The following is a 17,363-nucleotide window of genomic DNA, read 5'->3' on the forward strand; positions in this document are numbered from 1 at the left end:
GAGGAATGTTCCTTTTGTACCCAATTTGCTGAGAAGTTTCATCATGAAAAGGTATCTTGGGGCTGGTGCTGTGGCGTAGCAGGTTAACGCCCTGGCTTGAAGCGCTGGCATCCCATATGGGCACTGGTTCTGGTCTCGGCTGCTCCTCTTCCAATCCAGCTCTTTGCTATAGCCTGAGAGAACAGTAGAAGATGGCCTAACTCCTTGGGCCCCTGCACTCATGTGGGCCTGGCAAGAAGCTCCTGGCTCCTGGCTCTGGATTGGTGCGGCTCCGGCCATTGCGGCCGCTTGGGGAGTGAACCATTGGATGGAAGACCTCTCTCTCTCTGCCTCTCCTCTCTCTGTGTAACTCTGACTTTCAAATAAAAATAAATAAATCTTAAAAAAAAAGAAAAAATGATTTATCTTATCAAATACTTTATCTGCATCTTTTTTTTTTTTTTTTTTTTTTGGACATGCAGAGTGGACAGTGAGAGAGAGAGACAGAGAGAAAGGTCTTCCTTTTTGCTGTTGGTTCACCCTCCAATGGCCGCCGCGGCCAGTGCGCTGCGGCCTGCGCATCTCACTGATCCGAAGCCAGGAGCCAGGTGCTTTTCCTGGTCTTCCCTGTGGGTGCAGGGCCCAAAAGGACTTGGGCCATCCTCCACTGTACTCTCAGGCCATAGCAGAGAGCTGGCCTGGAAGTGGGGCAACCAGGCAGAATCCGGCGCCCCGACTGGGACTAGAACCCGGTGTGCCAGGCACCGCAAGGCGGAGGATTAGCCTATTGAGCCACGGTGCCGGCCTCTCTGCATCTATTGAGATAACTATATGGTTTTTGTTCTGTAGTTTGTTAATGTGATGCATCAATCACATTGATTGTTTTGCAGATGTCGAACCATCCCTGCATACCAGGGATAACTTCTACTTGGTCTGAGTGAATGATCTTTCTGATGTATAATTGGATTCAATTGGCTAGAATTTTGTTAAAGATTTTTGCTCTATGTTCATCAGGGATATTGGTCTGTAGTTCTCTTTCTCTGCCTCTTTTGCAGGTTTAGGAATCAAGCTGATGCTGGCTTCACAGAAAAAATTTGGGTAGATTGCCGTCCTTTTAATTGTTTTGAATAGCTAGAGAAGAATTGGAGTTAGTTCTTCTTTAAATGTCTGGTAGAATTCAGCAGTGAAGCCACCTAGTCCTGGGCTTTTCTTTGTTGGTAGGGTCTTTATTACTGATGAAATTTCCATCTTGTTTAGGTTTTCTATATCTTCATGGCTCAATTTAGGTAGGTTGTATGAGTCCAGGAATTTATCCATTTCGTCTAAGATTCCCAGTTTTTTGGAATACAGCTCTTTGTAGTAATTTCTGATGATTTTTTTTCCTGTGGTATCTGTTATATTTTCTTTTTCATCTTTAATTTTATTGATTTGGGTCTTCTCCCTCTTTGTTTTTTTGTTAGTTTGGCCAGTGGTATGTCAATTTTGTCTATTTATTTTTTAAAAACCAGCTTTTTTATTTCACTGAGCTTTTTAAAAATTTTTTTATTTCAATTACATTCTTTAATTCTAATTATTTCTTTTCTCCTATGAATTTTAGTTTGTTTTGCTGTTGTTTTTCTCGGTCCTTGAGATGCATTGATAACTCATTTATTTGGTGCCTTTCTAATTTCTTGATGTAGGCACCAATTGCTATAAATTTTCCTCTTACTGCTTTTGCTGTATCCCATAGGTTTTATATGTTGTATTGTTGAGCATGGTAAATCAATCTCTCTCTCTCTCTCTCTCTCTCTCTCTCACACACACACACACACACACGCACACACCTATCTTTTTAATCAGAGGGGAGATTTGTTCTGCTCTGTTGGCATATTCTCATGCTCACCTCCTCTCCTCAAAGGATACCTATGACTGGATACTAGCCCCTGTGGGTACAGTTTTCATCTGTGCTGCCACAAGAACCACACAAAGGATCTGTGCAGTCCTTGGTGTGAACACAGATCCTGCAGCAATGACCTTTACCAGGGAAACAGGGAGCCCTAAGTATGTGAAGCCGCTCATACTGGCTGCCCTAAGTACTAGCCACACCTTGTGCCCTCAAAGTCTTGGCACACAAGGCTCCCACAGTCACAAGCAATCAGCCCCCTGTCAGTTCTCCCAGCCAGACTCAAGTGACTCCTCTTGGCTGGTTGCTAGATGTGGACATGAGCTGATGCAGATGTTACATATGTCCAAAGGTGCCCACTCTCTCTCGGCTATTTACAGGATGCCTGTGTCGGGTGGTTTGGAGAGAGAAACGTACCCCATCTTTTCTTCTCTAGGTTGGCAGGTACAGCGTCCCCCACAGGGCTCCAAGCCAGGCCCACATCAGACTCTTCCTGCAGCTTTATTGCCAGTGACTTGGGCTGCTGCAGTCTCGTCTCACCTCATTGCAAAGCTAGTGTTGGGCCTCTCGACTCTGGGGTCATGAGCTGTGTACCTCCACACCCTCCATGTAAGTCCACAGTGTCCCCCCAATAGCGTGGAGTTTCCTCTGATGTTTTTTCCCCTAATCTTTCCCTGAAATTGCACTCTGTCCACTTTTTTTTTTTTTTTAACTATCTCCCCTAGACTGGAGCAGTAAGCCCCTTCCCTATTCTGTCACTTTCAACTGGAACCTTCCTTTTTAGTTTGCCTGTTTCATGCCAGACATTGTGATAGGTATCAGTCGATAGAAAGATGAGCAATCTGCAGTTCCTGCGACCCAGCGGGTGGAATTAAGACTTTGTGTGCTTTGGAAACCAGGGCTTAAATCTTAAACAATAACTGTATTTAGTATTGCTATATAATAGTCTATTACACTGTCTTCCAGAGAACAATGGAGTTTTTTTAAAAGATTTATTTATTTATTTGAAAGGCAGAGTTACAGAGAGGCAGAGAGAGAGAGAGAGAGAGAGAGAGAGAGAGAGAGAAAGAGAGAGAGAGAGAGAGATAGAGATGTCTACCATCTGCTAGTTCACTCTCCAAATGACTGCAATGGCTGGTGCTGCTCCAACCTGAAGCCAGGAGTCAGGAGCTTCCTCCGGGTCTCCCATGCGGGTGCAGGGCCCCAGGGGCTTGAGCCATCTTCTGCTTTCTCAGGCCATAGCAGAGAGCTGGATCAGAAGTGGAGCAGCTGGGACTTGAACCGGCACCCATATGGGATAGCAACACTGCAGGCGACGGCTTTATTCACTACGTCACAGCGCCAGCTCTGCAATGCAGTTTTTATTCAGATACTTCATACTCAAACTAGCGTGGTGATTCTTGGGCTCTAGAGTAGAGAATCAAACAGATTTGGCTTTAGGACTTACTTCAGCTATCTCTCAAGGACACTCATACCTTTATTTCTTTTTTTCTTTTCAGTTAATTTTTTTTAATTTCAGTTAATTTTTAGCAGATTCAATATAGTTCATAGATACAATTCTATGAATATAATTACATTCACTCTTCCTTTCCTCCCTCTCTTTCCCTTCCTCTCCCTTCCTTTTTTTCTGTCCTGCTTTTTTCTTCCATTTTTGAGACAACATTTTAAATTTACTTTACAGTCAAAAGCTTAATGCTTCATCAGATAAGCTTAATAATTAAAAAGCAAAAAGGCCCTAGTTTGGTGAGAATGTAAATAAGGATTGTAACAATAATTGAGTGGAAACATGTCCATTTCCCTCATATCTAATAAATTTTATAGTGATCACAGATCATTAAAACTATAGTAGTATAGCACTCTTAACCTTGGTTTGACAAAGGTTTGTAAATAAGGATTTACAAAACTATATTTGTAGCAGTACTGATACACAGAGGAGTTTCTTTTGTTTATTAGATTTCTTTCTTTTCTTTTCTTTTTTTTTTTAATTTTAGCTGCCACATATAAGGGAGAACATGTGCATTTGTCTTTCTGTGTCTGGTTTACTTCACTCAGCATGATGTCATTCAGTTGTATCCATTTTGATGCAAATGGTAGAATCTCATTCTTTTTTACAGCTGAGTAATATTCCACTGTGTGTGTGTGTGTGTGTGTGTGTGTGTGTGTGTATATATATATATAACATTTTCTTTACCTGTTTAACTGGTTATAGACACCTTGGTTGATTCCATATTTCAGATATCCCTGCTTTGACTTCTCTAGGATTCCCTGATTTATTCTTGACCTGGGTATCTTAGACCCTCAGGGTTCTTGGACTAGCTCCACTGCAGCTGCAGGGATTGTGTCTTTCTACATGTGAGGTTGCTGTTGCCGTGTCAGAAGTATGTTTCTTCATGAACTCGTACTAGTTTATGGCATTATGTTTATTGCCTCTTTGCCATCTGTTCTTTTTGATTATTGAGCTGTACTTTTTATATTAATTTGGTTATTTACAGAGGTTTATTTATATGAAAGGCAAAGTTATGGGGGGAGGAGAGGGAGAGAGAAGCAGAGAGAGAAAGGTCTTCCATCTTTTGGTTCACCCCCAGATGGCAGCAATGGCCAGGACTGGGCCAGGCTGAAGACTCCATCTGGATCTCCCATGTGGGTGTCAGGGGCCCAAGCACTTGAACCATCTTCTGCTGCTTTCCCAGGTGTGTTAGCAGGGAGCTGGATGGGAAGTGGAGCAGCCAGGGCTCAGACTAGAGCTCATATGGGATGCCAGCATTGCAGGCAGTGGCTTAACCTGCTGTGCTGTGATGCTGGCCCCTGTACTTTTTAACATTAAACATTGGGAACCATGGAGATTTTTGCTTTTTCTATTTTGTAGGAATTTTTGTAAGATGATATAATTAGTCATTTTTTAAAGTACCAACCTTGTCCCAGTTTCTGTTCTGTGGAATATTGGTGGATATTCTTTTTTTTTTTCCTCTTTCAACATAAGTAAGTAGACTTCTTATTAAAATGTGTGTTTGTGTCTAGTTTTTATTTTAGAAAGTCAATAGTTCTTCTTTGTAAACTTGAATAACTCAATGTATCTTTAGCTGGAATTTTCAGATTTCAGATTTAAAACATGTTTAAAAAACATGTTTTTATTTTATTGGTCTAAGATATGAGACCAGTGGTTAGAGTATGATCATTAAGTATGAAAAACACGTAGCCTTGCCATTTTTCTATGTCTTTAAAATACTCTTGTTTCTGACAGAGAAGAAGAGCTGTTCTGCCACAGACCCGATATGTGGAGCTTTTCATTGTTGTAGACAAGGAAAGGGTAAGATTTGTCACAGTTTTTCTTTTTAATGAAAAATGACCTTTCTTGAGGGAAATATAAAATATATTTGTATTTAATTTTTCCTTTTATTAAAGATTTATTTTATTTATTTGAAAGGCAGAGAAACAGAGAGATGGAGAGACAAAGACAGAGATATCTTCCGTCTGCTGGCTCGCTCCCCAAAGGACTGCAACGGCCAGAGCTGGTCCAGGCTGTAGCCAGCAGCCTTGAACTCATCCTGATCTCCCACGTGGGTGTCAGGGGCTAAGCACTTGGGCCATCTTCTACTGCTTTCCCAGGCTCCTTAACAGAGAGCTGGATTAGAAGTGGAGAAACCAGGACTCAAACTGGCATTCACATGGGATGTTTGTTGCAGACAGCATCTTAACCCACTGTGCCATGATGCTGGCCACTGTATTATTTTTTACTTAATGATAATTTAAAAATTAAATGGCTTTCCCTCCTTATTATCATAACATATCACCAGAAACTGAATGTAGCAAATGAAATGACCTTTTATTTTATTTTTGGCTAGTGATTTTTTTTTTTTTTTTTGGTGTTTATATGTGCTCTTCTTGGTGATTTGTGCATGTGGAATTCTTTTCTTAAAATATTTAAAAACAAATTTTACTTATTTGAGAGGCAGAGAAAAAGAGTGAGAGAGTATGCTCCCAGTCACTGGTTCACTTCTTCAGATGTCCACAGTAGCTGAGACTGGGCTGGGCGTGCAACCCAGGTCTCTCACGTTGGTGGCAGGAACCCAATTACTTCAGCCATCAGTCTGCCTCCCGTGGTCTATATTAGCAGGAAACTGGAGCTGGAGTCATGTCTTGAATCCAGATACTCTGATGTGGGATGCAGCTGTCTTAACCTCTAAATGCTTGCTCCTCATGGCAGGATTTATTGAGGAAGAATGCATGTAGTAGCTTTCATTTAGAATCTTCAGAACTTTTGAGTAACTATTGCTATATACTAGGTTAGTCAGGCATTGCTTTGTGCCTAATAAAATTACTTTGCTTTTTAGAATTTCAGCTAACTTATCATATTAAGAGATAGAAAACTTCTAGGTTGTGGCGTGCTTTAGAAAGGAATAGTATTAATTTCAGTGTATAATAGGCCATAAAGCAAGTCTCAGCAAATTAAAAAAAAAAAAATGAAATCAAACCATGCATTTTCTCTGACCTTAATGGAATGAAGCTGGAAGTCAGTAACTCAAGAATCTCTAGAACATAAATGCAGACACAAGGAAACTGAACAACATGCTCTTCAGTGAATAGTGGGTCATGGAATAAATCAAAAGAGAAATAAAGAAATTTCTGGAAACATGAAGACAATACAGCATATCAAAACTTATGGGATACAGCAAAAGCAGTGTTGAAAGTTTATAGCAATTGGTGCCTACATGAAGAAATTGAAAAGACACCAAATAAAGAGTTATCAGTGTATCTCAAGGACCTGGAAAAACATAGCAAAACAAACCCAAAACTAGAAGAAAAGAAATAATTAAAATTAGGAAAGAAATGAACAAAATTGAAACCCTAAAGTGATAGAAAAGATCAATGAAATGAAGAGCTAGCTTTTTGAAAAATTAAAGAAAATTGTTGCACCATTGGGCTAGCTAACCAAAAAAAAAAAAAAAAAAAAAAAAGAGGAAGAAGACCCAAATCAATAAAATTAGAGATGGAAAAGGAAATGTAACAGCAGATAATACAGAAATAAAAAGAATCATCAGGAACCACTGCAAGGAGCTGTATGCCAACAAATTGGGAAACTTAGAAGAAATGGATAGATTCCTGGACACATGCAACCTACCACAATTGAGTCTTGAGACTTAGACAACCTAAGCAGTCCAAAAACCAAGATGGAGATTGAATCAGTAGTAAAGACTCTCTCAACAAAAAAAAGCCCAGGACTGGGATAGCCTCACTGTTGAATTCTACCACACATTTAAAGAAGAACTAATTCAATTCTTCTCAAGCTATTCAACACAATTGAAAAGGAGGGAATCCTCTCAAACATCTGTGAAGCCAGCATCATCTTAATTCCTAAAGCAGAAAAAGACACAATAAAGAGAACTGCAGACCAGTATCCTTGATGAATATAGCTACAAAAATCCTCAACAAAGTACTAGTTAATCAAGTCCAACAACGCATTAGAAAGATCATTCACTCAGACCAGGTGGGACTTATCACTGGTATGTAGGGATGGTTCAGTATTCACAAATCAATCAGTTGATATATCACATTAATAGACTGAAGAACAAAAACCATATGATTATCTCAGTAGATGCAGAGAAAGCATTTGATAAAATACAACACCCTTTCGTCTTGAAAACCATAAGCAAATTGGGTATAGAAGGAATATTCCTCAACACAATCAAAGCAATTTATCACAAACCCACAGCCAGCATCTTATTGAATGGAGAAAAATTGGAAACATTTCCACTAAGATCCGGAACCAGCAAAGGATGCCCACTTTAACCATTGCTATTCAACATAGTCCTGGAAGTTTTAGCCAGAGACATTTGGCAAGGTAAATAAATAAATAAATCTATAAATCAATAAATCGGTAGCCTTCATAAACACAGGCGATGCCATGGCTGAGAAAGAACTTCTAAGATCAATCCCATTCATAATAGCTACCAAAAATTAAATACCTTGAACTATATTTTTTAAAAGATTTTATTTTTATTTATATGAAAGCCAGAGTTACACAGAGAGAGGAGAGGCAGAGGCAGAGAAAGAGAGAGAGAGGTCTTCCATCTGCTGGTTCATTCCTCAATTTTTTGCAATGGCTGGAGCTGCACCAATCTGAAGCCAGGAGTCAGGAGCATCTTCCAGGCCTCCCATGTGGGTGCAGGGGCCCAAGGACTTGGGCCATTTTCTTCTGCTTTCCCAGGCCATAGTAGAGAGCTGGATTGGAAGTAGAGCAGTCGGGATACAAAGCGGCACCCATATGGGATGCCGGCACTGCAGGCGGCAGCTTTACCCACTATGCCACAGTGCCAGCCTCCTTGGACTAAATTTATTCAAGGATGTCAGTAATCTCTAAAGTGAAAATTATAAAACACGAAAGAAAGAAATCGAAGAAGACACAAAAAATGAAAAATCTCCCATGTTCACAGATTAGAACAATCAGTATCATCAAAATGTCCATATTCCTGAAAGTAATTCACAGATTCAGTGCAATCCTAATCAAAATACCAAGGAAATTCTTTGCAGATTTAGAAAAAATGATGCTAGACTTCATATGGAAACACAAGAGACCCGAATAGATAGAGCAGTCTTACAGAACAAAAACAAAGCTGGAGCCATCAAAATAACAGATTTCAAGACACACTACAAGTTAATCAGAATAGCCTGGAAATGGCAAAAATAAAATAGACATGTAGACCAATGGAACAGAGTAGAAACTCCAGAAATCAATCCACGTATCTACAACCAACTTATCTTGGTAAAAAGGAGCTAAATTTAATCCCTGGAGCCAGAACAATCTCTTTGACAAATGGTGCTGGGTAAACTGGATCTCTACCTGCAGAAATATGAAACAAGACTCTTACCTTATACCTTACACGAAAATCCACTCAAAATGGGTAGAAGACCTAAATGTTCAACCTGATACCATCAAAGTACTAGAGAACTTTGGGGGAACCCTGCAAGACATTGGCATAGGCAAAGACTTCTTGGAAAAGACCCCAGAAGTGCAGGTGACCAAAGCCAGAATCTACAGAAAGAATTCTGTCAGAGTGAGAAGCTTCTGCACTGCAAAGGAAACTTAGCAAAGTGAAGAGGCAGCGTTAAGACTGGGAGGAAATATTTACAATCTGTGAAACTTGTATTTCGGTTGATATCTAGAATGTATAAAGAGCTCGAGAAAGTAAAAAATAACAAAACTAACAATCCAATTTTTCAAAAAGAGGCATTTTTCAAAAGAGGAAATTCAAATGACCAATAGACACTTGAAAAAATGCTCAGGATCACTAGCCTTCAGGGTAATGCAAATCAAAACCACAGTGAGATTTTACCTCACCCCTTTTAGTGTCTTCTTGCTATCTGTTGAACTCTTTACTTCGTGTAGGGTTAATCTTATGAGCATAAAATAAACTGAAAATAGACCTTTTTTAAAAAATAAGAATGGGAATAGGAGAGGGAGGAGTGAGAAGGTTGGGAGCATGGGGTGGAAGGGAAGTTAAGGTGGGAAATATCACTATGTTCCTGAATATTAAATACATGAAGTTTGTATATCTTAAATAAAATTTCAGTGTATAGGATCACATGGGAGTATTTTCCTTGTTTATACTTAAAAAACAGCTTTATTCAGCTATGAGAAGTAATGTGTCTATTTCAGGTTTATAGGATTATCAATAGTAGATAAAGTTGCAATATAATTTAAAATATACACTGTTTGGGGTGTTTATCATAGTAGTTACGAATCCAGTTTAGATACCCTCATCCCACACTGGAGTACCTGGGTTTGATGTGTGCTCCCTGCTCCTGGCTCCAACTCCATGCTAATGCAGATCTTGGGAGACAGTGGTGAGGCTCAAGTAATTGGGTTCCTGCCACCCACTTGGGAGACCTGGACTCAGTTTCTAGCTCTAGAATTCAGCTTTGCTTAGCTTTTGTAGGTATTTAGAGGAATGAACCAGTGGGTAGGAGCCCTTTCTGTCAGTCATTGACTCTCTGCCTTTCAAATAAACAGATGAACTGTTTGAAATGTTTTGTATGTCTTTTATTTCACTTTTGTTGTTTGTGAAAAAACAAAACAAAACTATTCATAGAACTTAATATGATTAGCAGTTCCTCTCGTCTAAATTACAAAGACAATTTGGAGGAATTTTATGATTAAGAAAAATTCCTTATCACATGTAGCTTAGAAATAAACAAGCCATAGGTATTAGAGATAGAAGGTAACTTGTATTTGTTCATTATAGGTTCATTATTCTCAAGTGGTAGGTGAAAAAGCATAGGGAATAAGAGCAAATGTAAAGTCTGTCCCAGTAATGGGTGAAAAGTTTCTGTAGAATGTTTTAGAAAAGCCACCAAAAATAGAAATTTATGTTTTTCTTAATTGCTCTCTTCAGATTTGTTACTTACAGGTAGAGAATGGTGTGTTTTAACCAAGCCCTGTCAAATGCAGTACAATTTTTTTCTTATTTAGGAGAATGATGATAAGATGTCTTAATTAATAAAATTATACTCATATTCTGATATTAAAGCCTTTATCATAGAGCAAAATAAGAAACTCTGAAAATTTTTCTTAGTACTAAGTTGTATAAAATACTGTTAAAATGGATATATTTGGGTTTTTCCAGGTCTCAAAAAGAATCAATCATATGCATTATTTGGCTTAATATGACTAAACTGTTGTTTATATTTCTATCTATATTTTTTTCTTAGTGATCATTGGTTAATCTCTCATTAATTTAGCCTACTGTATAGAGATGGTTTATTGGTAATGTCATTAAGCTAAGAAGTGAAAGGTAAAGGGAATCCTCTAGATTTTCTTTTGCCTGGGTATTTTCATTGTTTTAAATTTTACCTTTGCAAAATGCTTGAAAATATTTTTGTATTGAAATAAAAAATATTAAGAATAAATCTTATAAAGTTGTAGTAATTTGAAGAAAATGAAAACAGTGCTTTTTCTATTATTGTTTTATACTTGTTCCTGTTTTTCTTTTATTTTTCACTAAAATATCCTTTCCATCTATTAATTTTAGGTGTTGATAAATGTCCAAATGCCTCAATTTTTAGTTCAGAGGAAATATTTGGATTCTTATCTTTATTGTAACAGATTACAGTCATTTTTCTTCTTAAACTACCTTGGAGATATTGATTTTCTGTCTCTTTTGCAGTATGACACAATGGGACGAAATCAGACGGCTGTGAGAGAAGAGATGATTCGTTTAGCAAACTACTTGGATAGTGTAAGTTATATTTTCTGTCAACTATAATTACTCCATCCTGTCCTTTCATAGTCTTAGAGCAGGATTTAAAAGTTTATTCATTTGGAGTTCTGAGTATGATAGGGGCCTAAATGGCTATCTTTTAAAGGTCTGGTTTCTAGTTTGTTTTGAAACTTTAAAAAAATATTTGAGAGGCAAAGAGATACACACACACAGAGATATGGAGAGGAGAGTTTCCATCTGCCTGTTCATTCTCCTTACTCCCTAAATGTCTACAGTGGTCAGGGCCAGAGCAGGAGGTCAATCCTGGTATCCCATGTGGTTGGCAGGGACCCAGCTACTTGAGCTATCACTGATACCTCCCAGGGTATGTGTTAGCAGGAAGCTAGAATTGGGAGTGGAGCCAGGAATTGAACCTGCCACCCTGATATGGGATGTTTGTCTTTGAGATGAAAGTCTAAGGGAAGGATTTTGATAAGAACAAGAGATTTCATATAGGCATCTACTTTATCTTCAGAGTAGAAAGGCTCTAGGATCACTTATGAAAACATCTATGAATTTTTATTAAGAGAATTTTGCCTTGAATAAGACTGCCCCCTACCCTGAAACCATGATATGACAGTATTAATTTGTGCATGTGTATGTATTTGTGATTCGGTTTGAAATTTTGGAGTTCACCCAGTGGGAGATATTAGCAAATGGATACATGGTTTTATACTTTTATTCATAAATCATACCCCTAATATGAACACCCATCACATTATAAGGATAAAGATGATGAGGAGGAGGATGATAGTGTTCTACTGAGTACTGATTGTGCTGGAAACAACTGGTACTTTCATTTAATAACCTAGTTACTCCTCACAGTGTCGCTATGAAGTAGGTGTAAAGGTACCACACTCTTTTACCTGAAACCTTTGAGGTACCTGTAGGGTTTAAGCTAAGAGTTCTAATAGGTAATATGGTTCACTGTTTGCTGTGTAACACCTCCAGTAGGATCCTTGTGGAAGCACCTTGTGTTTAAGCTCATTGGCATTTCTGCAGTGAAAGGGCTGAATAGCTTGCATTACTTCAGGAGAAGTTTGGAAACACATTTTCTGAAAGTGTATAATTTCCAGAGTTTGTCAGATTTTTAGTATGGAAGATAGAATGGATTTTGAGTCTCTGTTAGTATCATTTTATGAGTGAGGAAACAGACTTCCTAGAAACTAGAGTCTCATTGTATTAAAGGAAGGATTTTTGGGGGCAGTGTAGTATTTTTAATTTAAGTAGTTGTGCTACTTCATGTGACAAAAGTTTTTTCTCATATTCATGAACTTTTTGTATACTTCCATTTCTCTTTTCTTCCCAGATGTACATTATGTTAAATATCCGCATTGTGCTCGTTGGACTGGAGATTTGGACAAACGGAAACCTGATCAGCATAGTTGGAGGTGCTGGTGATGTGTTGGGGAACTTTGTACAGTGGCGGGAAAAGTTTCTTATAACACGTCGAAGACATGACAGTGCACAGCTAGTTTTGTAAGTGATTTTTTTTAAGAAAAAAATCCTATTAATGATGAATAGGTCAGAATAACAAACTTTATTTACTCTTTTGTATTAAACTTACATTTTCATAAGGTCTTTGGGCATTTGTTTAAATGAAGAATGATACCTTAGAATAAATTGACATAAAAATAAAACATGCCTTCTATGTTAGGTTCTTTGTCATCTATATCCCAAGTCCTCTTGCTTCTCTCTTGGGTTTGTTTCCTTAATTTAATATAGCATGTGATCCCATTGCTTTTTGTGAAAAGTTATATGGAAAGAAAAAGTTTGGACCACTTGCATGTTTGAAAAAGGAATTTTCACATTTGACTACGATTATCCTAACCAACTCGGTAAGGATAACTGATTAATCTGATAGGTTAGAATAATCTGATTATCCTAACCAACTCGGAGATGTGCTTTTTAGTTTGTTCTGTAAATGTTTGATTATTTGTTTGACTAGAATTCTTGACCTGGAATCTTCGCTTTTCCCTTGAAGGCACTGATCGTTGTCTTTTGGCTTTTACTATTATTAGTGTCTTGAAACCATTTTGATTCCTGATTCTTTGCACATGGCCTGTATTTTTTCCCTCATCACTGGAAATGTAGGATCTGAGGTTCCCAGTTGCTGGATTTTTCCTGATAATGTGTTTGGTGTAGGTATTTTATCATTTACTTCATTATCTTCTTACCTGGAAACAACCTGCTGCTTTCAAGAATTTTTCCTGAATTATTTTGATTTTGGCCTCTATTTTTGTTTTTCATTTCTTCAGGATTCTTTTTACTTGGCTGTTGGGTTTCTTTTTGTGTCCTCTAATTTTTTTTTTCATAATTTAATTTTCTCTTGTTAATATGGGTTGATTTAAAGCAAGGTATTGAACATGTCTAAATGGACTTCTACAGCCCCATATTCGCAAAGGCTTGGTCCTGATCTTTCTGTTAATTTTTATAAAATTGCACATGCAAGTATGCGAGTGCGCATACCAGTGAAAATGCCATCTTGTTCACAAAAGCCCAGAAGGAACAGGCATCAGACATACTCACCATACCTTTCTCAGCTACACCTACAACCATCCTTTCCCCTCTCTTTGGTCTCCATCTCACCTGTCAGACAGTTCCCAGATGATTGATGATTCTAGTTAACAATGGGATACTAAGCAGCCTTTTGGAAGCTTTGTTAACCATAAGTGAATGAGTCTTGGACCCATGCGATGAACTGCCGTGATGTGGCTGAAATATTTCCTTAGCTATGCCATTATGTCAGAACATCTAGTTGTTTTCACCAGGCTGATCAAATGCCCCAGAGAGGGATTTATTCATTCAGTTAAAGGTATTTAGTGGACATATACCCCATGTATTGGGAGATAGCAATGAATGAAATAGAGAAAAATTCCTGCTGTCCTGGAGTTCCTATTCTGGTGGTGGAGATTAGCCATAAATGAGATAAATAAGTATGTGGAGTATCTTAAGTAACGATAGCTGGTAAGGAACAGCTGTAAGAAAGAGTGGCACAGATCAGAGAGGAGACAGGATACTACTCACAGCCAAGCCAAATTTATTCTAAGAAAATAAATACATTCACAGAGGTGGTGACCAACTGCCGGCATGCACACAGACTGAACATGTGGCAGAGGGCCCAGACCCTAGCAGTCTGGACCTTTTTATATCTTAGGTGGGTTAGGGGTCTGGAGGGGAGGAGGGGTGGGTATGGTTTGCCACCTTTGATTTCCAAACCTGGAGAACAATGCAGGAGGTGTAGTGGGGAACAATACAGGGCATGAGACTGCTGTGGCATGTAGGGGTAAGGGATAAACTCTGGACTTCAAAGGATGGAGGGATAAAGGATAAATTCCGATTTTATCTATTTTTGGGTGGACATGTACCCCATGTATTGGAAAATAGCAGGGAAGAAATAGAGAAAAATTTGTGCTGCCCCAGAGTTCCTGTTCTGGTGTTGGAGATTGGACTTAAGTGAGATGAATAAGTATATATGGTATGTTAAGTAATGATGGATAATAAGGAGGAATAGTAGCACCAACAAGAAACCCACTGAGGTAGAGGTGAAAGTATTGGAGGAGTGCGGTTGAAATTTGAGGTAAAATAGCCAGGGAAAGCCTCACTGTGGTGAGTGTTTTGGGCAAGCACCTGAAAGGGGGTGAGGGAATGAGTGAGGGCAGGTCCTGGGGAGGAGAGCTCCAGGCAGAGCACCAGGACCTAAGGGACAAGTGTGTTGGGCATGGTTGAGGAGCAACACGGAGAGCTGTGACTCTTCTGTTCACTGCTCTCATCTCCTTGCAGCTTCCTGTGTGAATGTATTGAGTTTATATGTCTCCTCAATAAAAATTGTTGAATAAATACAGGTAATTTTAGGAAATGCTTTCATCCAGATGTTGAAACAAACAAACTTGACTTGATATCTATAAGGTATTGTTATCTGTCTGAAAAAAACTTTCAAAACGCATTTGTAATATTAATCTCCATTCCATGATAATAAAGAGATCAGAGAAATGTATTCTGGTTTTAAAATGTTATTTATCTTTGCCATTTTCTCCTAGTTTTTGTAGGTTTTACCAATCCAGGTAAATAGGAATAGGAGCAATGTGATTCTTTTTTCCCCAGGTACATTTTATAACTTTTGTCTTTTCTTTTAGAAAGAAAGGTTTTGGTGGGACTGCAGGAATGGCATTTGTGGGAACAGTGTGTTCAAGGAGCCACGCAGGCGGGATTAACGTGGTACGTTGTTCTTGATATTCAGCATTGGATATCAACGTTAGGACAGTATCACACACTTACTGACTACATACTTCCTCCCTTAATCCTTCAAGCAATATTTTGGCTCTCATAGGAGGACACAGTAGAAGTAGCACACGTGTTCTTTCCCTGAAAATTAGATTAAGCTAATATTTCTAATATTTGTTGTTAGCTCCTTACTTTTCTTTTTTTTAAGATTTATTTATTTATTTAAAAGGCAGAGTGAGAGAGAGAGAGAGAGAGAGAGAGAGAGAGATTGATTGGTCTTCCATCTGCTGGTTCACTCCAAATGGCTGCCATGGCTGGAACTAAGCTTAGCCAATATGAAGCCAGGAGCATCTTCCAGGTCTCCTACATGGGTGCCGGGGCCCAAGGACTTGGACCATCTTCCACTGCTTTCCCAGGCATATTAGCAGAGAGCTGGATTGGAAGTGGAGTTTTGGGACTCATACTGGCACTCATATAGGATGCTGGCACTGCGCCCCCTGGCTTTCCCCGCTACACCACAGTTCAGGCCCCAGCTGCTGACTTTTGATGAATGAGGAAGGACTCTCCATTTGAAACAATTAAATAAGAAGTGTCAGTTTGTTTTTTCTTAATCTATTCTGAGTGCTCTGTTGATGCAAAAGTAATTGATACATTGTTTAAGGGAGCCATCTCTATCATCATTGTGTGAATCTTACCACTTTCTTACTAGATTGAAATATATAAAAACTGTTGCTAACTGCTTAGTTGATCATGTGAGTTGTGGATATCGTAGCTAATAAATGTGTTTTTGTGAAAAAATAGTCTGAGTAACATTTCCTTTTTGTTCAGAAGCCTAATTACTACCTTCCTGTGTTTGGACAGTTTGGGCAAATCACTGTGGAGACCTTTGCATCCATTGTTGCTCATGAACTGGGTCACAACCTTGGAATGAATCATGATGATGGGAGAGATTGTTTCTGTGGGGCAAAGAGCTGCATCATGAATTCAGGAGCATCGTGAGTAACTGACTTCCTTCTTGTTCTTATATGAAGAAGATATTTTAGACCAGTGTTTCTTAAACTATGAGGGATTTTCATGTCTACATTGAGAAGACAGGAAAAGTTATTCCTGGTTCCTTGAAATAAATTACATGATGCACCACTGAGGTGCCAGCTTCTTAAATAACCCGCAGAGCTTTAAGGAGAAAACATTTATATATGCACAGCTCTGTAACTGTCCCCTTCCATAAATAGAATGCTAGGCCAAAAGAGTAAATGGAAAAGCTTACATCTGAATTAGAAACTGGGGAAATTTCTGCTAGATTCACTACAAATTAAAGGACTGAAAAATTTCTTTGCAAACCTCTTTCTGAGAAAATGCTGCATTGTCACCATAAGTAAAACAAGAAATCTTGATGTACTCCTGTGAAAAATCCCCGTTTTATAGAGATAAGGGTGGGAAACAGGACAGAGAAGAGAAAGAATAGCTAGTAGTAACCTCTTTATTTGTGCAGGCACAGTTCTGGCAGCATAAAAGATACCATGGACTCACTGCTTACCGGTCTGAGGGGGTGTTGGTGGTGTTTTGTTATCTCCATTCGTGGGTGAGGAACCAAGGTCACATAGGCAATTTCTGACTGGGGTTTGAAGTGAGGAAGTCTGGGTTCAGAGCTTATGATCTGATCTTAAACACCCTCCTTTGCTGGAGTTCAAAAATAATTACTGTAGAGGGTTCAATGGTGGGGGTGGGCTTCTTACACAGTTTAAATATAATGCATCAGTGTTCCTTCTTAATTTAGCAGGCAGTCATCCTAAACAGAGCTGAACATAGCCACAGTGCATACGTGGGCTAAAGCCAAGCCTGAGAAAATTAGGTACTAGAGATGACCATTGTAAGGAACACAGGTGAACATTTCATGCGGGAAACAGCTGTAGCCCCCAGGGTCCACTCACCTTCATACTTCCTCAGGCTGCTGAGCACTTGACAGAGTAATAAAAACTTCCCTTAGCCAGCTCTGCCGATGAAGACCTGAGAGTTCAATTCTA

At 38.8% G+C, this 17,363-nt stretch overlaps 1 protein-coding gene across 1 annotated transcript in view; it reads left to right on the forward strand.

Moving 5' to 3' along the window:
* ADAM9 (ADAM metallopeptidase domain 9) overlaps nucleotides 1-17,363 on the forward strand; it is a 136,191-nt gene that overhangs the window by 29,398 nt on the left and 89,430 nt on the right. The window contains exons 7-11 of the mRNA XM_002720772.5: nucleotides 5,103-5,168; nucleotides 11,023-11,094; nucleotides 12,425-12,594; nucleotides 15,252-15,333; nucleotides 16,201-16,334. Coding sequence (XP_002720818.1) covers nucleotides 5,103-5,168; nucleotides 11,023-11,094; nucleotides 12,425-12,594; nucleotides 15,252-15,333; nucleotides 16,201-16,334 — 524 coding nt within the window. The remainder of the gene's footprint in view (nucleotides 1-5,102; nucleotides 5,169-11,022; nucleotides 11,095-12,424; nucleotides 12,595-15,251; nucleotides 15,334-16,200; nucleotides 16,335-17,363) is intronic.

The sequence above is a fragment of the Oryctolagus cuniculus genome, chromosome 2 (genome assembly GCF_964237555.1).
Source record: "Oryctolagus cuniculus chromosome 2, mOryCun1.1, whole genome shotgun sequence".
Classification (NCBI taxonomy): Eukaryota; Metazoa; Chordata; class Mammalia; order Lagomorpha; family Leporidae; genus Oryctolagus; species Oryctolagus cuniculus.